Here is a 17,733-nt window from a genome sequence, read left to right as displayed (position 1 = left end):
GCGCGGAGGGGAGGCGCGGGCGGCGGCGGCGAGGAGCGCCGGGTACCGGGCCGGGGCAGCCGCGGGCTCGCGGAAGGCGCGGATGATGAACAAGCTCTACATCGGGAACCTGAGCCCCGCCGTCACCGCCGACGACCTCCGGCAGCTCTTCGGGGACAGGAAGCTGCCCCTGGCGGGACAGGTCCTGCTTAAGTCTGGCTACGCCTTCGTGGACTACCCCGACCAGAACTGGGCCATCCGCGCCATCGAGACCCTCTCGGGTGAGTACTGCCGCCTCCCCCGGCCCTGCTCGGCCCGGACGGCGCCCGCGGGGAGGCCGAGTCCGGCGGGCGGCGCCCGGCGGGGTCCCGCGCCGGGACGCTCACTTCACGCGCCCGACCCGCGAGTGCCGCCGCCGCCCGGCCGGCGCCCTCCTCAGTCCCAGCCGCGGACCCCGGGCGCCCCGCGCTCTCCTAGTGCCCGAGGCTCGCTCGCTCGCGCTCTGGGGGCGCCGCGTGCCCCGCTGCTCGCCCGAGTCCCCCGCCCCCACCCCAGCCTCCCGTGCCCCGTCCCCTGACCTTCCCGTCACCCCACCGGTGCGGACCCCTCCCGGGTCCAGCATCCCGTCCTCCCGGGCCAGACCTTCCTCCTTGCCGAGCCGCGTGCCTGGGACCTCTCGCCCCCGGCGTCCGCCAGCCGCGCTCGCCCTTCCAGCCCCCTCCCCACCCGGCTCCGGGACCCCGCTCTCGGCACCCCTCGGCCCCACCCTGCCGAGCCCCTCATGCTCTTGGGGCTCCCGAGCCCCCCGCCCGCGCCCGCGTTCTGCTCCCGAGCCTCAGTCCCCTCCTGCTGTTCTCTCCAGCGCTCTTATTTTTCCCTGAATTTTTTGTCCGATTTTATTGAGAAGAACTCGGGGCTGGGGGCTCTCCGCCACCCGTCCCCCCGCCTCCCGCCCGGCCAGAAGCACCTTTTTACGAGGTGCCCTGTCTCAACTCGGTGGGGGCCCGGGCTGAGAACCGGGAAAGAGACGGCCGGGGGGCCGCGAGCGCGCTGAGCCGGGACGGAGTCGGAGCGCGGCACACACTCCGCGCGCGCTCGCCGCCGCCGCTCACACGCGCTGCCCGGAGCCGCGCTCGCCCCAGGCCGGCCTGCGGCCCCCGACCCCCGGCCCACCGGAGCCCCTTTCTCCAGGGCGCGTGGGTGGGGGCGGGGCGGCAGCGAGGCCAAGGTGACACCCGGAGCGGGCAGGCGCGGGCTCTCGCCGCAGCGGCGCAGCCTGGGGGCTTCGGCGCGCCTTCCCGGGGCCACCGGGGGAGCAGAACCGAGGGTGGGGGGATCGCCGCGGAGCCTTCGCGCCCCGGATTAGCGGAGTGGGAAGGTGGGGGCCGGGAGAGGAGCGGGGCCGCGCCAGCCCTGCAGCTTGAGTTTCAAATGAGCTCATCCTTTCAAATTGGCGCCGCTCTTTATTAAATTTGTTTTTCCGGTAATGCCACCCACAGCTCTACCTGGGGTCCGACCCAGGCTCGCACCTCTTCCCGAGACCCGGGGCACCCACCTTTCTTCCCGCTGGGCACCAAGTTTGCCCAGCGGGAGTCGGAGAGGAGACCCCTTGAGGGCGCCCGAAGGCGGAGCCCGAGCCGGGAGTTGTGTGCGCGCCCCTGCTAGACCCCCGCGGGTTTGAGCTCGGGAAGGTTCTGAGTATTTTAAATTTCTGTTTTAAAGGTAAAGTGGAATTGCATGGGAAAATCATGGAAGTTGATTATTCAGTCTCTAAAAAGCTAAGGTAAATATACAGTACTTTGTTTAGTTTTCTTTTTTTTCTGTTTTTTTCTTTTTTCTCTTGCTGGGTTGGTCTTAAGTACAGAAAAAATGCACTTAGCTTTTTATAAAACGTGTTCTTACAGTTTTACAGAAGTTTGTATTTGCTTTCATAGGGGAGATACATAGTTTAGAAAGTTAAGCTTTTTTAGTTTCATTATATAAGGTGTTTACTGTACTTGGAAACTATCTGATGCCTAATTGGGGGTCGGGAAGGCGAAGATTAGGTAGGTTCGGTTGGCTTTCGGGACCGTGTAACTTGTTTATCACGAGTTATCTCCCACCCCCCACTTCCACGCCCCTCACTACCCCCAGCACAATGCAACAAATGCTTGTTAAGACTTCCTGTGAGATGTGAAGAGTAAATATTTACTTTGTCAGCTCAATTGCTTAGCCAAACTATGCGATTAATTACTTTTCTTTTTGAGATTAATGTTGAATAATAAAATTATTTAGTAAGGGGTCAGTCTTTTGCATAGCATTCTAAAGAAGTAGGCTTGTTTGGTTTGGATGGTAGTGAAAAGCTAGGCTTTTAGTCCCTGAGACAACTGAGCTTTACTTCTGAACACGTTTTGTTGTTAGTGTTGCTTTTTAGCCATGTTTGAGGCTAAACAGACAGTAACGGCAGAAATGGTTACATTAAATGCAGTATTGTTAATGGAGGAGTGACATGTTTTGTGGGGTTGGTCTTCACAGCGATTTGCTGGCGTGCGAAATATCTACCGAGGAAAGAATGAGGGAGAAGATCTTGGGTTAAAAGTTTACTGTGGACTTTAAATTTGGACCCTTTATTACACATTCTCAACTCTTCTACCTCACCCTTAGTCATAAAGTAGCTGAGTCGGAAAGGCTAAGTGTTTGATTTACTACCTTTACAATTTGCATTAAGTCAAGAGGGTAGTCACTTACTTGATTTTTGCCAGAATTGAATACATTTTAAAACTTAGTTTTGTAAGTGCTTGGTTGTGTTGTTGAAGGAATTTGTAAAGATTATGAGCGAACTTCCAGATACATTTTTAATTTAATCAACACAATATCTTTCGCAAATGATTCTGTGACACATTAAGAACCGACTTAATGTCTTTAGAAAAAAAAAGTGAAGTTAGTTTCTAGTTTTGTCTCCCATATGAAGCTGCTTCTGTATGTTGGAAAAGATGTAATGTGTGTAGCTGATTGGTTTAAATAAAGTATCCTTGATTTACCAACTTTTCTTCAATTTTTTATTTTTTTGTGTTTGTTAGAAGTCCAAATGGAAGCTTTCTGTTAGACTAAGTTTAAAGTACTCATCTCGTAACACTTGAAAGTTTGATGACAGCATTGAATAATGTTTGAAAGAACCATTGAAAATATTGGATGCACTGTGTTTGTATAAAGGTCTGGTTCTATTGGCCCTCTAGGTTGTTGTGCATCCTTTTGTGAGTTATAATTAATAAAAATCACTAGATTTTTAACTTTGGTTAGTTGGTTCATGTTGCAGTGTACGTTGTTGAATTTGGCAATATAAGTGGAACACTGGTTTATTTAAAGTCATTAACATCAAGTAAAATTTGTCAACAAATGTATTGGTTTTTAGCTTTTTTCTTTCAAAATGCAAATATTTGCTGTTGGCTGGAGTATGATTTAAATGATTGTGTTTGTATAAGTTTAGAATTACAGGCATGTCTCAGGTTTTTAGTGTAAAGAACAATCTGGGACGTAGCCCTACTGGTACATGTGTCTTTTAACATATTGGTGATATGAAATACCCAGAAGGTAGATTGAAATGTGCTCTGTATGATTCACTATTCTTGAAGATGTTTAACATACCAAATGTATGCATAAGCTGCTGCTGTAGAGGAGCTGTGTCATTTCTATTGGATGGCCTTAATCTTTTTTCCTTTCCTTTATTAGATTAAAATGCAGAAATTAGTTGCTTGTATGCCGGCTGAGGGGGAGACAGCTATGCCTGGTACTGGGAGCTGAGTTCAGAGTCCTGAGATGAGGCAGCTGTGTGTTCTCCTGTAGTACCGGGCTACTTCCAGGCTGGTGGCTTCCTAGAACCTGGGGGGACTGTGACATTTGAAACCAAAGCTTTTATACGACGACTATTATGGTGTACTTTTGTTGCATTTCTGTGAAAATTAACAAGTTAGAAGTAAATTTGTGGGCATTAGATCAGTTCTATATGCGGTTTTGTGTTTTAGATGAAGTGAAAATGTGAAGAAAACAGTCATCCCTGTTGCTTGCCTGCTTAAAAAATGATTCAACAATGGAATGCTAATTTTCTGTATATTGTGCTTATTGCTTTGATTTCTCAAGAAGCAGTTTCAATATCTACATGCTAAGTGGATTTTTTAAAAAAAGATAATGATAGTTTGGAGTGAGATATTTCTATCTTAATTTATGAAATTATTGGTATGTCATTTGCTTACCAGTGGAGTCTTTGGTTAAATATTGTTGCAGCATCATTTTATATGTGCTGTTATGTAGTAGACAGACTAGATATCATTATTTTCTCAGTAAAGAAGAGTACATTCTTCTTTTTGCCACATGAATTTTGTAGTTAATGCAAATTAATGTAAATCACAAACAACACCTATTTCTCTAAGTTGTTTTCAATCTGTTAAATAAAAATCCTTGGATTTTGTTTTTTTCCTGTTCATATTTCTTGGTAGTATGTATGGCTCAAAGATTTATTAAATGTGAAAAGACTGGTAACCTCTGAAATGCTATTTAAAGTTGTAGAAACTTCCTTAATAGAAATTTCATTTGTGGTATTGATCTAAGTTTACTTTAAAAAAAAAGAAAAAGTCATGCATAGGTATACAGACTTGTTGCATGAAGCTCTTGAGCTGGGGCATGCTGACTTGAATGTGCCTTTGTGTCTGAAGTTGAATAAGTCTGAGAAAGAAAACTTTGAAAAATGTAATTCCTTCCCACGTTTAGGAAGTAACTAAGTGATGCTAGGCATGCTTCCACTGAGATGGTGAGAATACTGTGAGGTGTAGTGTAGGAAAAAAGCTATGAATTTGGCTTTCATGAGTTAAAAATCAGTAATTGTGTTCTCTCCAATGCAAATGAATTTGGTCTCCTATAGGAATGTTAAAACAGTATCTCAATTGTGTTTTGCTTGTATGTACTACATTGTGTATAGTTGAATTAAAAAAAAAAAAAAAAAACCCTCACCAACCTCAAGCCCTCCCTGCAACAAAGGCTTTTGCTCTATCAGTTTTTAATTTTCTGGAAACAGAAAAGGCTTTTTTAATCATATGGTTTTCACTTCTTTCAAGAATTTGTTGAATTAGAACTTAATGTCTGAATTTAATTATTATAGATTTCATGTGTGATTATAACACGTTAATGTAAAATATGTGAGACCAGACTTTAGAGTTTTGATTTGCTTTTGGAATTGGACATTTAGTTTCCTCTTTTAATAAGGTTAATTTTAATGCCCTTCTAGTGAATGTACATTTTTGTGATCCTCTAAGACATAACTATTATAGAAGCAATAAAGAAAAAAATTACTTGATAACTGAGGTGATGATACAAGTTTAAAACTCTAGTTCATATTTTTCTAATCATTTGGTTTTTATATTATTCAGCATTAAAAATGAGTAAAATCTACAAATCAAAATAGTTTCTAATTCATTAAATATCAATTTTTAATTGTAGAGTACCAATTTATGGAAGTATTCAATAGCTAAACACCTAAATGTTAATTCCAAAAAGTATGTAACACATTTGCCAAATTGTGCTTTTCAATAGTATTTCCTTGTAATTATAGCTCATAAACTGACCAGAAATATAATCTAAGAGTTTTGTGTTTTGTTATGTTAAACTGAGATTATTATTTAATAGATGAGGGGGAATTAGTTATGAATGTGCAAAGCTTTTTATACATAATGGTTTAAAGTACAGTATATTTTTAAAAGAAATACTGTTTAACTTGAAAAAATTAAAAGAAATTAGAAGATGGGGGACTAAGCACATAATTAAAAACTAGGATTTCAGTATTATTTTGAGTAGACTTGTAGAGGTTTTTCCAGTACTTTTAGTGGCTTGGGAAAGAATGTAAATGGTGTTGAATTGTGTGTAAGATAGAGCAGTGACCTGGCTACATTTATTAAAAGGCAGAAAAGCTGTGAAAAGAGGTTGCTGCAGGAACTACTTATATATGTTTGATAATTTCTATACTTTATAAATATTTGCAGTCTACAACTGAATCACTCTTCTAGATCTGGTCATGAGTCTCAAAAGTGGATGAGCCATTGGTCAGAGTCGTGAGGGGCTATTACTGAGCAAAGTGTGTCATCTCTCTGATTCAGTGGGGTGTGTGCAAGTGTGTGCCTGTTTTGTGGGGGACAGTAGTTTGAGACAGATGGTATCAAGGGGGAAGAGGAGGAGATTTTATTGAGCAACAGTTGCTTGGATTTCAGTCCCTAGGTGATTGAAACTTGTGAAGGCAATCGAGCAGGAGGGTATTTGCCTCCAGTGGTGCCTGACCCTGGGCGGTGGTTCCCCTCGTGGAAGTGGAAGTCCTCGCAACCACCTGTGGTGGCTTCTGCGGTCCCCTTGCTGAGAGCACTGCCCCATGGGAATCTCCTTTCTCGCCCTGTAGCTTGCATTTCCCCTCACAAGTGATTCTGTGGAGACTTTGATGACCTATACGTCATTTTTTAAGTGTTAGAAAATTTCAACTTTGTGCATTTTAATTTAGAAAAGCTTATACTTTGGAAAGCAGTCTTCTTTGCATAACAAATACTGAGTTTCTTTAAAAGCAGCATAGCGTTGAAGTGGTTTTTTTGGGAAGCTATTAAAAGGTTGCATTTAAAATTTCAGAATATAGTTTTTAAAGTTATATCTATTCACTACAAAAGGGTCTTTGATTTTCTTTTTGTGTGAGACTAGTGGGGCGCAGCTAAAGCAACTGAAAAAAATTTGTGCTCCCACATTTTTAGTCAAAAGTCTAATCTCTTGAAAGCTATGACTGCCTGCTTCATTTGAGGGGTAAGAGAGTTCTGTTGAGCAGAACATGGCCAAATAATTTATTAGTCATATTGTATCCTCCCGCTAATCAGTTTCAAGCTGGAGATTTGTTTGGGTGGTCATTTGGAAGTGTCGTTGAACAGATAATAGCAAATTAACATCAGGTATCTTCCAGTGAAGATATCAATTTCCTCTCTTATTTATTACCATTAAAACATTTTAGATCTTTTCCTTTATAATTTGACTTCATGCTTACAAACTTATAATTTTCATTTGGAGGCATGGACTCCATGGGTTCTATTTTGGGCAGCAAAATTGCAGAGTGCTCAGAGCATTATTTTTAAGGCTTTACTTTTCCTGTTTTGACCATGGACCTTGGTCTTGTCTCTCCATAAAATAGTGAAGTAAAATTATTTTCATTCACGGACAAGCTTTAGATTCTGTTGCTTTGACTACCAAAAAGGAGGGGAGAGGTGATGACTTTCTTTAATTTAGTCCAGAGTTAGATGGCATAGTGATGGAGAGTGATTAGACCAGCAAAAATGGATGCTCTTGTGTTAGCTTATCAAGTCTTAGAGCCAGGCTTGTGCCTGTCATTCAGAAGTAATCCATCCTCTCCCCAAGCCGATGGTTTTTACTGAGCAGTAAGGCAGATCTGTCTGCTCATTCTAGAATTTTCTAATTATTGATTTGCTTTATGCTTCATTCTTAAAAATGTGAATATGTCTCTAGGATTTTCCCATTCTGTTAAAGTAGGTATTTTAATAAACCCAACAATGAAAATTAAGAGTTTTGATGAATATTCTGGGCTTTCTAATATCTGCCTATAAGAAATATTGTACCTAGTAACTAGAAAAATCAGCGTGTCCTAAACTATGAATTTGCTTTAGGAAGAAGCTTGACTTTTTTGTTTTAAATGTGGTCCAAAAGGTTGTGGTTCCATGTGTTGATATGCAAACAGCTCTGACAACATTAATGTAGGGAGATGCATTTTTATGTGCCTATGTCTTCTGTCCATGTGGTATGCAAGGCATTGCAGCCTCTTCCACATACAGTGTTTTCAAAAAATTTTGTGAAAAAGATAGGAAAAATGATATTACCCATTTTCTCAGAGGGAGAAACTTACCCTCAGATAAATTAATTTGTCTAGGGAAAATTAAGTAAATTAAGTAGTCCAGCCAGAAGCCGGATCTTGTCAGTCTCCTTCTAGCGTACTGCACTTACATTTATTTTTTTAAATTAAGGAGGTCAACTGAACATTCTGTAATACTCACAGGGTGCTGTTCAGGAGTGCTGGGAATGCATGAAGACCAATTTGGAAACTGGCCTCTTCCAACCGTCTTTTTCTTACCTCCATCTGAATAATCCGTGTGTTGTCATAGTTATTTCTAGAGAGGAATAATTAGAAACAAAACAGGTTACTTTTTTTTTTTTAATGTATTTGGTACAGGGTCTAAGGGTCTCATTATGTAGATAGGATTTGTGGTGATCCTCCTCTTTTCAGCCTCCCAAGCGCTGGGATTACAGATGTGCGCCACCACGCCCAGTCTCAGTCACTGTCTCAGCGCACCCTGGGGGGAGGGCTGGCACGGCTAGCCGAGGATCTTGAGTCTGCTGAGCTCTCTGGCCCGCCCTAAACTAGGTTACTTCTCAAAGCAGCATTGCCTACTGCCATCTTGGTGGCCCGTGGATAGAAGCCGGGGCTTTGTTAGTGGGTGTGCTCCGTGTGGCAGGCTAACATTGCCGAGGCAGGCAGCTCCCTCAACGTCAGAGCCTCACAGATCGGGCGGTGGCAGTAGCCACAATCAGAAGCGTGCAGCATGTGCTGGGTGGAAGCCTCGCTCCAGTTCACCGCAGATGCCGGCCAGCCGGGCGGAGGTCAGCGCTGCAGTTTGGTTTACATGTGTCCCAGGTCGCTCAGGTTTTTCTGCAGATTTATTCTAGAGGTGGTGCCTCTCTCAGCTTCACTTCTTATACAGAATAAGGTCTTTCACCTTTCCTGTGAATGTGAATAGGGTTAGCATCCATAGAGACCTTAGAATTCTTCATTAATGATGCGATCATTACATATACTAGTCAAGACATACTAAGTAATTAAGCCTGTGAAGTAGGGTTCATTTTTACTTAATTGCAGATTCTTATGCATTTATTCTCGCTTTAAATTTCCTTGGACTTCGATGGACCATCATATTGGTGGTGGTGGAAGGGAAGGGGGATTTTATTTTTTTTTTAAAAAAAAGGTAAAAGTTTATTTTTAGCTCTGTGCGTGTCTTTCAGTTAGTACAGTCCAGAGTGGGGTATGGCATTTTATTTTAATGGGAATCTGACCCAGAAGATGAGGAAGAGGTACAATGGAACAGAGTATAATACTAAGTGAGGAGCTACGCTGCACTGCTGGACCCTGTGGACTTCTTAGAATTGGCTGGAAAGATGGATAATTAATCCCCTTTAGAGATGGGGTCATAGAGCTTCAGGGTACAGCGACTCTTTACTAGACCAGAACTCCTTTAGGACACTGGCCATGTTTGTCTGTGCTGTCCATCTCGCTTGAATACAGTAGCCTAGGAAGTAACGATACTAGGGACATCGTTTGCAGAGTAACTTTAGATGTTACTCCTAACTCAACGTGAGAAAATTTACGTGTATACAGCGGATAGGCTGAGAAAGGTAAGCAGCTGAAGTTCAGTGTATCTTTAATTTAGTGTAATTGAAAAACAACTGAAAATGCAAGTTTGAGTTTGAAGTGACTTTCTTGAATTGGTTCTGTATTAGAGGCATTTACAGTTATATGAGAAAAGAAAAGCATTTTAAAAAAAATCATGGTGGTTGTAAATAGAGTACCACAAATGTGGGAGGAGTATCTATATTCCATACCTTTGGGACAACAGTTTTTTTAATCCTGAACAAAAGAAAAAAAAAAAAAAAAAACCTTAGGCTTTTGTTGTTGTTTGCTGTGTTTTGAGACAATCTCTCTGTGCAGCCCAGGCTGGCCTTGAACTTGCAGCAGTCCTCTTGCCTCAGCCTCCCTCGTGCGGGGGTAACCAGCGTATCAGACCAGCTTGGCTTTGATTAGAATGTTACACAAAGTTTAACATGTGTAATTTAATTAATTAATTAGTTAATTTTGCTGCGCTGGGGATTGAACCTAAGGCTTTGGCACTGAGCTGCATCCCCAACCCTATTTGTTGGTTTAGTTTTTGAGAGAGGTTCTGGCTGAGTCCTTAAGTTGCCCAGACTGAGCCTGAGCCAGTGCTTCTACCTCAGCGTCTCCCAGGGCTGGGGTCACAGGCTGTGCCACTGTGTCTGGCCGAAATACAGGATTCTTCAAGTCACATTTTATGAACTGGTCGTTTTATGAACATTAGGAAAAATGAAGCTTTTCTGCCATATGAAAAAGGCAGTGAAAGCACAAGGAGTTAGAAAGATTTGGATTTTTTTTTTCTTTCTGTATTTTAGGGTAGTCTACAGGGTGTTCAGGGTCTCACTACTAGACTGGACTAATAGTGGTCCGCCTGTTTACAGACTCCCAAGAGCTGTAAGCTGTCAGAGCGTGCACCACCATGCCGTCTCAGGGCAAACCAGGGGCGGGGCCAGCACCACAGGCCTGGGGATTGAACCCCCAGCTCCTGAGCCTGCTTACGTGCTTTAATCTGCTGAGCTATTTGGCCAGCCCTTTGGGATGTTCTTGCAGCATAAACTTCAGTGTCTTGTGCATTTATGACTTTCATAACATAGGATGATATGTTGAGTTGCCTATGAAATAACAGATTTCCTTCTAGATAGAAAGTTCTGATCAAAGTATAATTTTGTGTAACTTATTATAGTGTGTACATAACGTGTTTTTGTAGCCACAGACCTTTAAAAATTAGAAAATATATTTTGATTACTATGTTATTCTGTTTACTGTTTGTGTTTTAAAACTGCTACCATTGACTAGTGAGTGATTCTGTGGACAGGTTCACCTATGAACTTAAGAAATAAAGAATACCTTGAAAATGCTCCCGTGTGGGCAGGCCATGTAGTTCTGCTGTGCTACATAGAGATGTCTTCCTTTTATTTTTTTAGAGATGTTTTACTTTTGTCCTTCCTGATCTTTGTGATTTTTAACAGTGCATACTTTGAAAAGTGGATGCTTTGCGTCATTGTGTGCATAAGGTTTTGAAGTAAAATGTTGCAGATGGCGATTAGCAGATTCACAGGAAAAGTTTGGTTTAACCTGTTCAGTTATTAAGAAAAGAGAAGGGTGGGGAGGAGGAGGGACGTGGCCCTGGAGGCATAGGTTCCTGAGAGGTGGCCCCTGGTGGGCAGCTTTTGCCTTTGCTCTCTGCGATTCCATGGCAGGTGGGAAAGGCAGGTCCTCACGGACAGTAATTCCAGTGTGACAGCGGCTTGTTCTTTTCCTTGACATTTAAAAACTCTGAGTGTGCAGCTGGCCTGCCCCACTGAGGTCTTGCACGTCTGTCTTGAAGGCCCTGCACAGACCACCCTTCTTGGGTGTTTCTCCTCCCCCTTTGCACATGGGCCTGGGGTGTGGGCTGCAGCCTCCCTGGCCGCCCCTCGCCAGCTGGGACTTGGGGCAGCCAGGGAGGCATGTGTGTGCTTGCTCAGTGTGTTGGAATGTATGGGTTCTGTGGCACACGCTTCCTTGGAATGTGCAGCAGACACTCGTGCTTCCGTGGGCGTGGGGGTCACACACTGTAGACTTTTGCAAATGGTTGGAAGTTTGGAAAGGCATTTTCTGGTGCTGAATGCTTGTTTTTTTATTTTCCCCTTGAAGTGCAATTGTATTTATCCATGGTAAAGGAAAAGCATCTTCTTCGGTTTGTTTTAAACCATTGAAGAATAGAAAAATGTTCTGTGGATGCCTGAATCATCTGACCTCTCCTCCGGATCTAGCCTGCTTCTTTCCTTTCTCTTCAAGCTGATAGTGATGTCTTTAAGTCAGGGATACTGAATTTGTAAACTAAGCCGTTTAAAACTCCACATTGTGCCACTGCTGAAGGTGGTGAAATCATGTATCTTTAGAAATAAAACTGCAAACTCAGATATTTCAAGATGTGGTATCTGTTCTCCCTTTTAAGGAATGAAGACCAAAATACTAGTTGCTTAGTAATTTCAATTTTTAGCTGCTTATTAACATTTTTACACATTGTCTTTACTCACAGGGTATTTGAGATGGCAGAGGTGCTAAATGCTCAGTTATTTGAAATAAGACATTTAAGTATGAAGTAGGTAAATTAAAAAAAAGCTTTTTATTTTCAGAGTGATGGAGCACTGGGAACATAGAGGGAGGTGATTGGCTCTCATGTAATTTTCAGCATAGTAGTTTGTTAGGGAAGAGCTTGTTCTCAGACATTGATTTTGGTATTAATGGTTTGATATGTGCTGTCAAAATAATAATTTAGATATTAAAGTTGATTTGTGGCTTTAGTTTATGTGTAATGATTGTGGTCAAGGTGTTAAAACTGGCCTTATAAATTTCCAGGCCAAGTCTTCTCTCTTATTCCCACAGCAGCGCTAAATTTTAACGCTGTTGCTCAGCGCCTGAGGATGCTGCTGAGATGCCGAGGACTGGATGTGCATCCTGGAGTGATGCCGGCCTCCTGTCCAGGGCAGCGTGCCGGTGGCTGCGCCTGTGGTGTCCTGCACCAGAGCTCAGTCCAGAGTGGGCGTAGAGGGGCGGGGTGGGGCGGGGTCTCTACCCTGCTCTTCCATTAGAGCCCAGAGTGGTCCTGAGCTCTTTCCTGCGGAGAGTTTGCCTGGGTTACTTCTGCATCTGCTGCTTCCTGTGGCATAGTTCCCACTGCCTGTCACTTCCACTTCGGAAACAAATGTTTGTGCCAGCTGCGTGTCATACTAGCGAGTCTGTGGATTTATCTGTGATTGCCAACCCAGTGCTTACCCTTCAGGAATGTTCCAGGTAGCTCCCTGGCCTGTGATGGCGCTCTGGGTCTTGGCAGAACCACGGGAGCCACCTGGCTTTGAAGAGTGGTGCATGGAGGGACCAGGAGCCCGGGGGCACGGGGAGCATGTCTCTGCTGGGAGGTCCGAGGAGGCTGCCCTGTTGCTCTTCCTTCCAGCGGAACAGCTCTCCTTTCACCTGTTGCGCATTTTGGGATTCTGTGAACACAGGGTGATCTTTAGGACATATTAAACTAGTTAGACAGGACGCCTGGCCGATCCGATGGAACATGAATCATGGTGCTGTAATACCCACCTCTTCTGTCTTAGCTCTCCCTATGTGATACTTGTCCAGAAAAGGGACACTAAAATAAATAAATAAAAGATACTGCTTAGCCAAGCACAGTAGTAGCACACGCCTGTAATTCTAGTTGGGAGGATGAGGCAGGAGGATTACGGATTTGTGCTCATAAAAAAAAAAAAAAAAATTATAATGGGCTAGAGACATAGCTGCAAAGGCCCTGGGCTTAAACTCCAGTATCTCCAGTAAACCAAAACCGAACAATTCCTTCTGTTACTTCTTACTCCATAGCCAAACTCTTGGGAATCCCTAAAGGAAGTCGTGGGAGTTGGGCCTTTGTGTCTGAAGAGCCGTGGGAGATGTGCAGGCAGCCTGCCACTCGGGCCCTGGATTCACACCCCATCTTGCTCTCTTTTCAGATGGAGGCTTTTAGGGGCTAGGGAGATGGCTCAGTAGAATAAGCGCTTCCCTGGCAAGTGCAAGGGCCTGAGTTCAATCCCCAGTTCCACAAAAAAAAAAAAAAAAAAAAAAAGGGTGCTTTTATATCCTTGCCCCCAGCTTTTTTCCAGTAGGATTTTTGTGAGACATCACTGTGCTTATGGGGGGGGGGCAGATCCAAATGCTTAGAGACCAGTACCTGGCCATGGTGGGGAGAAGGGGTGGTGGGGAGAAGGGGTGACGGGGAGAAGGGGCAGGAGGTGGCCCCCAGGTGAGTAGGGCGGACAGCTCTTCTTACTCCTCTGCACTCCCCTGCTGTCGCCTGGAAGTGCAGGGCCTGTGTTCCCACTGCTCATTTTTCAAGGAAAGCCAAAGGTCAGAGTTCTTAGGTGAAATCTCCAAATTTTAAAATCTTGGTACCAGTTTCAGTAATTTAGGGTCTAGAAGGACACCATGGTGGATGAAGTCTGGCTTGTGGGTTTTCGGCTTGCAGCTCCTGCTGTGTCAAAGTCTGGATCATCTACAGACTGTTGAAGATACTGTCCCCTGTCGTTAACGTCTCACACCTCGGTTGGTCTGTGAGCCAGAGAGGGAAAGGTCTTCCTCTTGATAAACTGGTGACCCGACCTGTCTCTTGCCTGGTGCTCTTAGCTGTTTGGAAGCCCAGAATTCGGTTAGGCCTCAGTGACAGCAGCTATCCTCTGTCTGCTTTTGTGGAGTAGTTGTTTTATTTTACGTACCCCATGATAAAGTACCTTGTATTTTTATAGGCTTCTTGTATATGAAACCTTCTAAATTTATCTCTTAGGGCCGGGGAGATGGCTCAGTGGATTAAGTGCTTCCCTGGCAAGCACAAGGGCCCGAGTTCAATCCCCGGTTCCGCAAAAATAAATAAATAAATAAATAATAAATAAATAAATTTATCTCTTATTGCGCGTATGCTGAATGCATGGTTTCGTTGAAGTTCATAGAGTATTTCTTAAGATACGGTCACCAGAAAAGATCCGCCTCTACCCTCGTATAAGGGGAGGAACATGTTTCCATATAAATCTGAGTTACACATTCTCCAATTAAACACCAAGCCAACAGAGATTATATTTTAAGCTACTTTCTAAGAAAGTATGATTCTTATGTATCCAGCAAGGAGTTTTTAAAATAAGAACTTGAGTTACTCTGTTACGCATCTAATGTAAGGCAAATGGTTTTAGAAGCAGAGTGTACTGGTAGGAGAATTCAGTGGTAAAAAATGGTGGTTTTGAGAATGTTTGAAGAGTATTTTGGTTCCGTGGCACTTTCTTGTATTTAAGCCGGGAAACTGAAGGCCGTATGGATTCTGCCTCTAAGCCGCGGAGGCAGCGAACCTCATTACGACCGAGCTAGGAAACGTTACCCGTTGCTGCCTCAACAGCCTTTTTAAAAATAAAATTAAAACTACTTTGGCAGTTAGAATTGGCTTTTTAAAACTGGATCTTTTTGTTCTGTATGCAGCTCACGTGCATTGTGAGATAGCTTGTCAGCGATCACTCGGCAGTGGGGAGTAGAGCAGTGCCCTCCAGAGCAAGGGGGACCAGTGGATCACCTCTGGAAGGGCACGGCGGGGCAGCAGAGGGCAGGCTGGGGCTCAGGGTTTCACTTGGGGTGGGTCGAGTGTCCCACCAAAGCAGCCAGACCCAGTTTTGGGTTGGTCCTTTGAATTGGGCAGATTGGAAATGGGGCGAGAGCTGTGTCTTACTTTCATTTCCGCTGAGTTGTTGCCATGTTCGTCATCATCCTCAACCTGTCTTCCTTCTCTTTGTCTTCCTGTCTACATCATGCCCAGACTGGAGAATAAGCTAGTCCAGGGTTCGTGCGTGCCAGGCAGGCACTCCGCCACTGAGATATCTTTATCCCTTTATCTTTTTAGACAAGGTCTTGTACTGACCTCAAACTTGTAACGTTCCTGCCTCAGCCTCTCAAACAGTTAGGATTATAGCTGTGTGCCCTCTCGTCTAACTCGCAGCCCCCGCCTTTTCTTAGAGTAGGAAAATTTTTTGGAGAAAAGGATTGGGAATTAAGAATAGCTGCCGAGGGACAGGAGGAGCCCCGAATGGGTTGCCCATAGTTACATTTTGAATGCCTTGAAGTTAATGCTCAATAAATAATTTTTGGAGGCATCAACTGAAATTGAATAAGATATAGTAATATGTTAATAATGAGATCATTTGTAATAAGATCATTAACAAGTTACTTTTTTATTCCTTCTTTCTTTTCAAATGTTTGAGGGGAACCAGCAGTTGAAAGTATTTGTTCTAATAAAATCTGTTCGTGGGGATTTTTTCTGTGAAGCCCCGCTACCTCTCTTTCAGTACTAAGACTGAATCCAGGGCCTTCTCTCTGAGCTACCTTCCCAGCCTTTGGAAAACATTTTAATTTTGAGAGTTGGAGTCTCACTAAATAGCTTGGTCTCCAAAGCTGGGCTTGACTTGGAGTCATCCTGCCTTGTGCTACCAGAGGGCTGGGATTATAAATGTCGCCACCATGACTGCTTCGAATTTTCCACTGGTGATGTCACGCCTGTGCCCTAAAAGTTTCAGATTTTGGAGCATTTCACATTTCCGGTTTTTGAATTAGCAATGATCAACTTACAATACATCCACAGAATCTAAAGTTATTGTAGGAAGCCCAGACAAGCACACCACCACCACCATTTATTTACTCCTTGATATGGTAATTCATAATCAAGGAAGTGGCTCATTTTAAAAGTTAATTGCAAAGCAAGATGCTGTCAGATGCTCTGAATGAGTGATCTATTGCTGTGAACAAATGACCCCCAAGATCAGTGATTTAGAGCAAACATTTCTCATCTCACGTGTTTTCTGAGGGTCAGGAACATGGCAGCAGTTGAGCTGGGTTTCTCTGGCTCAGCATCTTTCAGGAAATTGTAGGCAGTCTGCCAGCTGGGGCTGCAGTCGCCTGAAGGCTCAGCTGTGGCTGGGAGGTCTCCCCCAGCTCACCCCTGTGGTTGTCAGCTGCAGCCTCAGTCCCTCCTGATGTGCACATCTTCTGGGGTCTGCTTATGGTGGGATACCAGGTTTCCCTCGCAGCAGGAATGCTAGGAGAGAGAGTTGCTGCATCGCCCTTCATGACTGGCCACCCAGTTGGGTGCTATCACTGGGCCTCCATGCCTTTGTTAGACACAGGACGTTAGTCAGCCCACTCTTTGGGAGGTGTCCTCAAGAGCCTGCTCCATTGGAGGCTTTCACTGACAAGTGAGAATCCCTTTACGTTAATAATGTTCACACTTAGCCTCTTTCTGCATAAAACTGGAATCACCAATAAGAACAGGAGTAGCAGGTGTGTTTGGGGCTGGGGATTCGGCTCAGCGGTAGACGCTTGCCTAGCAAGCTGGAAGCCCTAGGTTCAGTCCTTGGCACCAAAACCAAAAAATAAACCTCTCCTTAAAAAGTTCAACCAAAAAAATACAGTAAAAACAATTATGGATTATAGAATCTTTTTATAATCCTTACTGAATTTTCGTAGCGTCTCATAAGCTGGGGACAGCTGTGCCTTACTGTCCCTGTTTCACAGGTTAGAAAACTGAGGCCTGGAATGTTCAGGGTATTTTAGGCAGGATCACATGTTTAGTTTTCAACTTCAAGTTTTTCCCTTTCTTTTTACCTCTTACTAAAGAATGATTCCAATTGTATCACCTTTTAGAAAAAATGATAATTCTGTCCTATCTGAAAGAGCTGATTTTTTTTTAATGCCTCATTGAAAATTCGAACACATTTCTTTTCTAGCATCAATAAAGATGTTTGTCACTTTTCTGCCAGCAGCAAGAATCCTTTTGGCTATTTTTGTAACTGGGTGAGGTCTCATTCGCCAGAATTGTGCCATACTGCGGTTAGCCATGGTCTACAAAAGGAAAATGTATTTACTCTTCTTTAAAATCATTGGTTTTCTAAGAAATATGCCATTTACGATACCAAGTATGAGTAAGTCTTTCTCAAGCAAAATGCAGTGGTCACTTTGATATATTTCCAGTTCTCCACTAGAATTCCCCAGCACTGGGCACGCAGTTCATTGGGCTCTACCGTTATTACACATCAGAAAAAAACTGTGAATGTTTCTGGAGGTTTAGGACTCTTGATAGCATTTTTGTTTTGTTTTTGATTGAAGAATATCCATACCGGCCCCGCCACTGGGGCGCGCTGAAATGGCAATTGAGACTGGGCATGGTGGCACGCCTGTAATCCCAGCACTTGGGAAGCTGTAAACAGGAGAATCACTGTGAGTTCGATCTAGTAGTGAGACCCTGAATACCCTGTAGATCCTTCCCTAAAATACAAAAA

The 17,733-nt window shown here is 43.9% G+C and overlaps 1 protein-coding gene across 2 annotated transcripts in view; it reads left to right on the top strand.

The window, feature by feature from the left end:
- The first annotated feature begins 10 nt into the window (after positions 1-10).
- The window catches only part of Igf2bp2 (insulin like growth factor 2 mRNA binding protein 2), a 149,554-nt gene continuing 131,831 nt past the window's right edge, over positions 11-17,733 (top strand). Inside the window, exons 1-2 of one of the 2 annotated variants that reach the window (XM_004640875.2) lie at positions 11-260; positions 1,702-1,762. In XM_004640875.2, the coding sequence (XP_004640932.1) occupies positions 83-260; positions 1,702-1,762 (239 nt within the window). In that variant the 5' untranslated portion in view covers positions 11-82. The remainder of the gene's footprint in view (positions 261-1,701; positions 1,763-17,733) is intronic. The other variant, XM_023700935.1, reaches the window with a different exon arrangement.

The sequence above is a fragment of the Octodon degus genome, unplaced genomic scaffold (genome assembly GCF_000260255.1).
Source record: "Octodon degus isolate 3935 unplaced genomic scaffold, OctDeg1.0 scaffold00128, whole genome shotgun sequence".
Taxonomy (NCBI): Eukaryota; Metazoa; Chordata; class Mammalia; order Rodentia; family Octodontidae; genus Octodon; species Octodon degus.
This window is presented reverse-complemented; position numbering and strand designations above follow the sequence as displayed.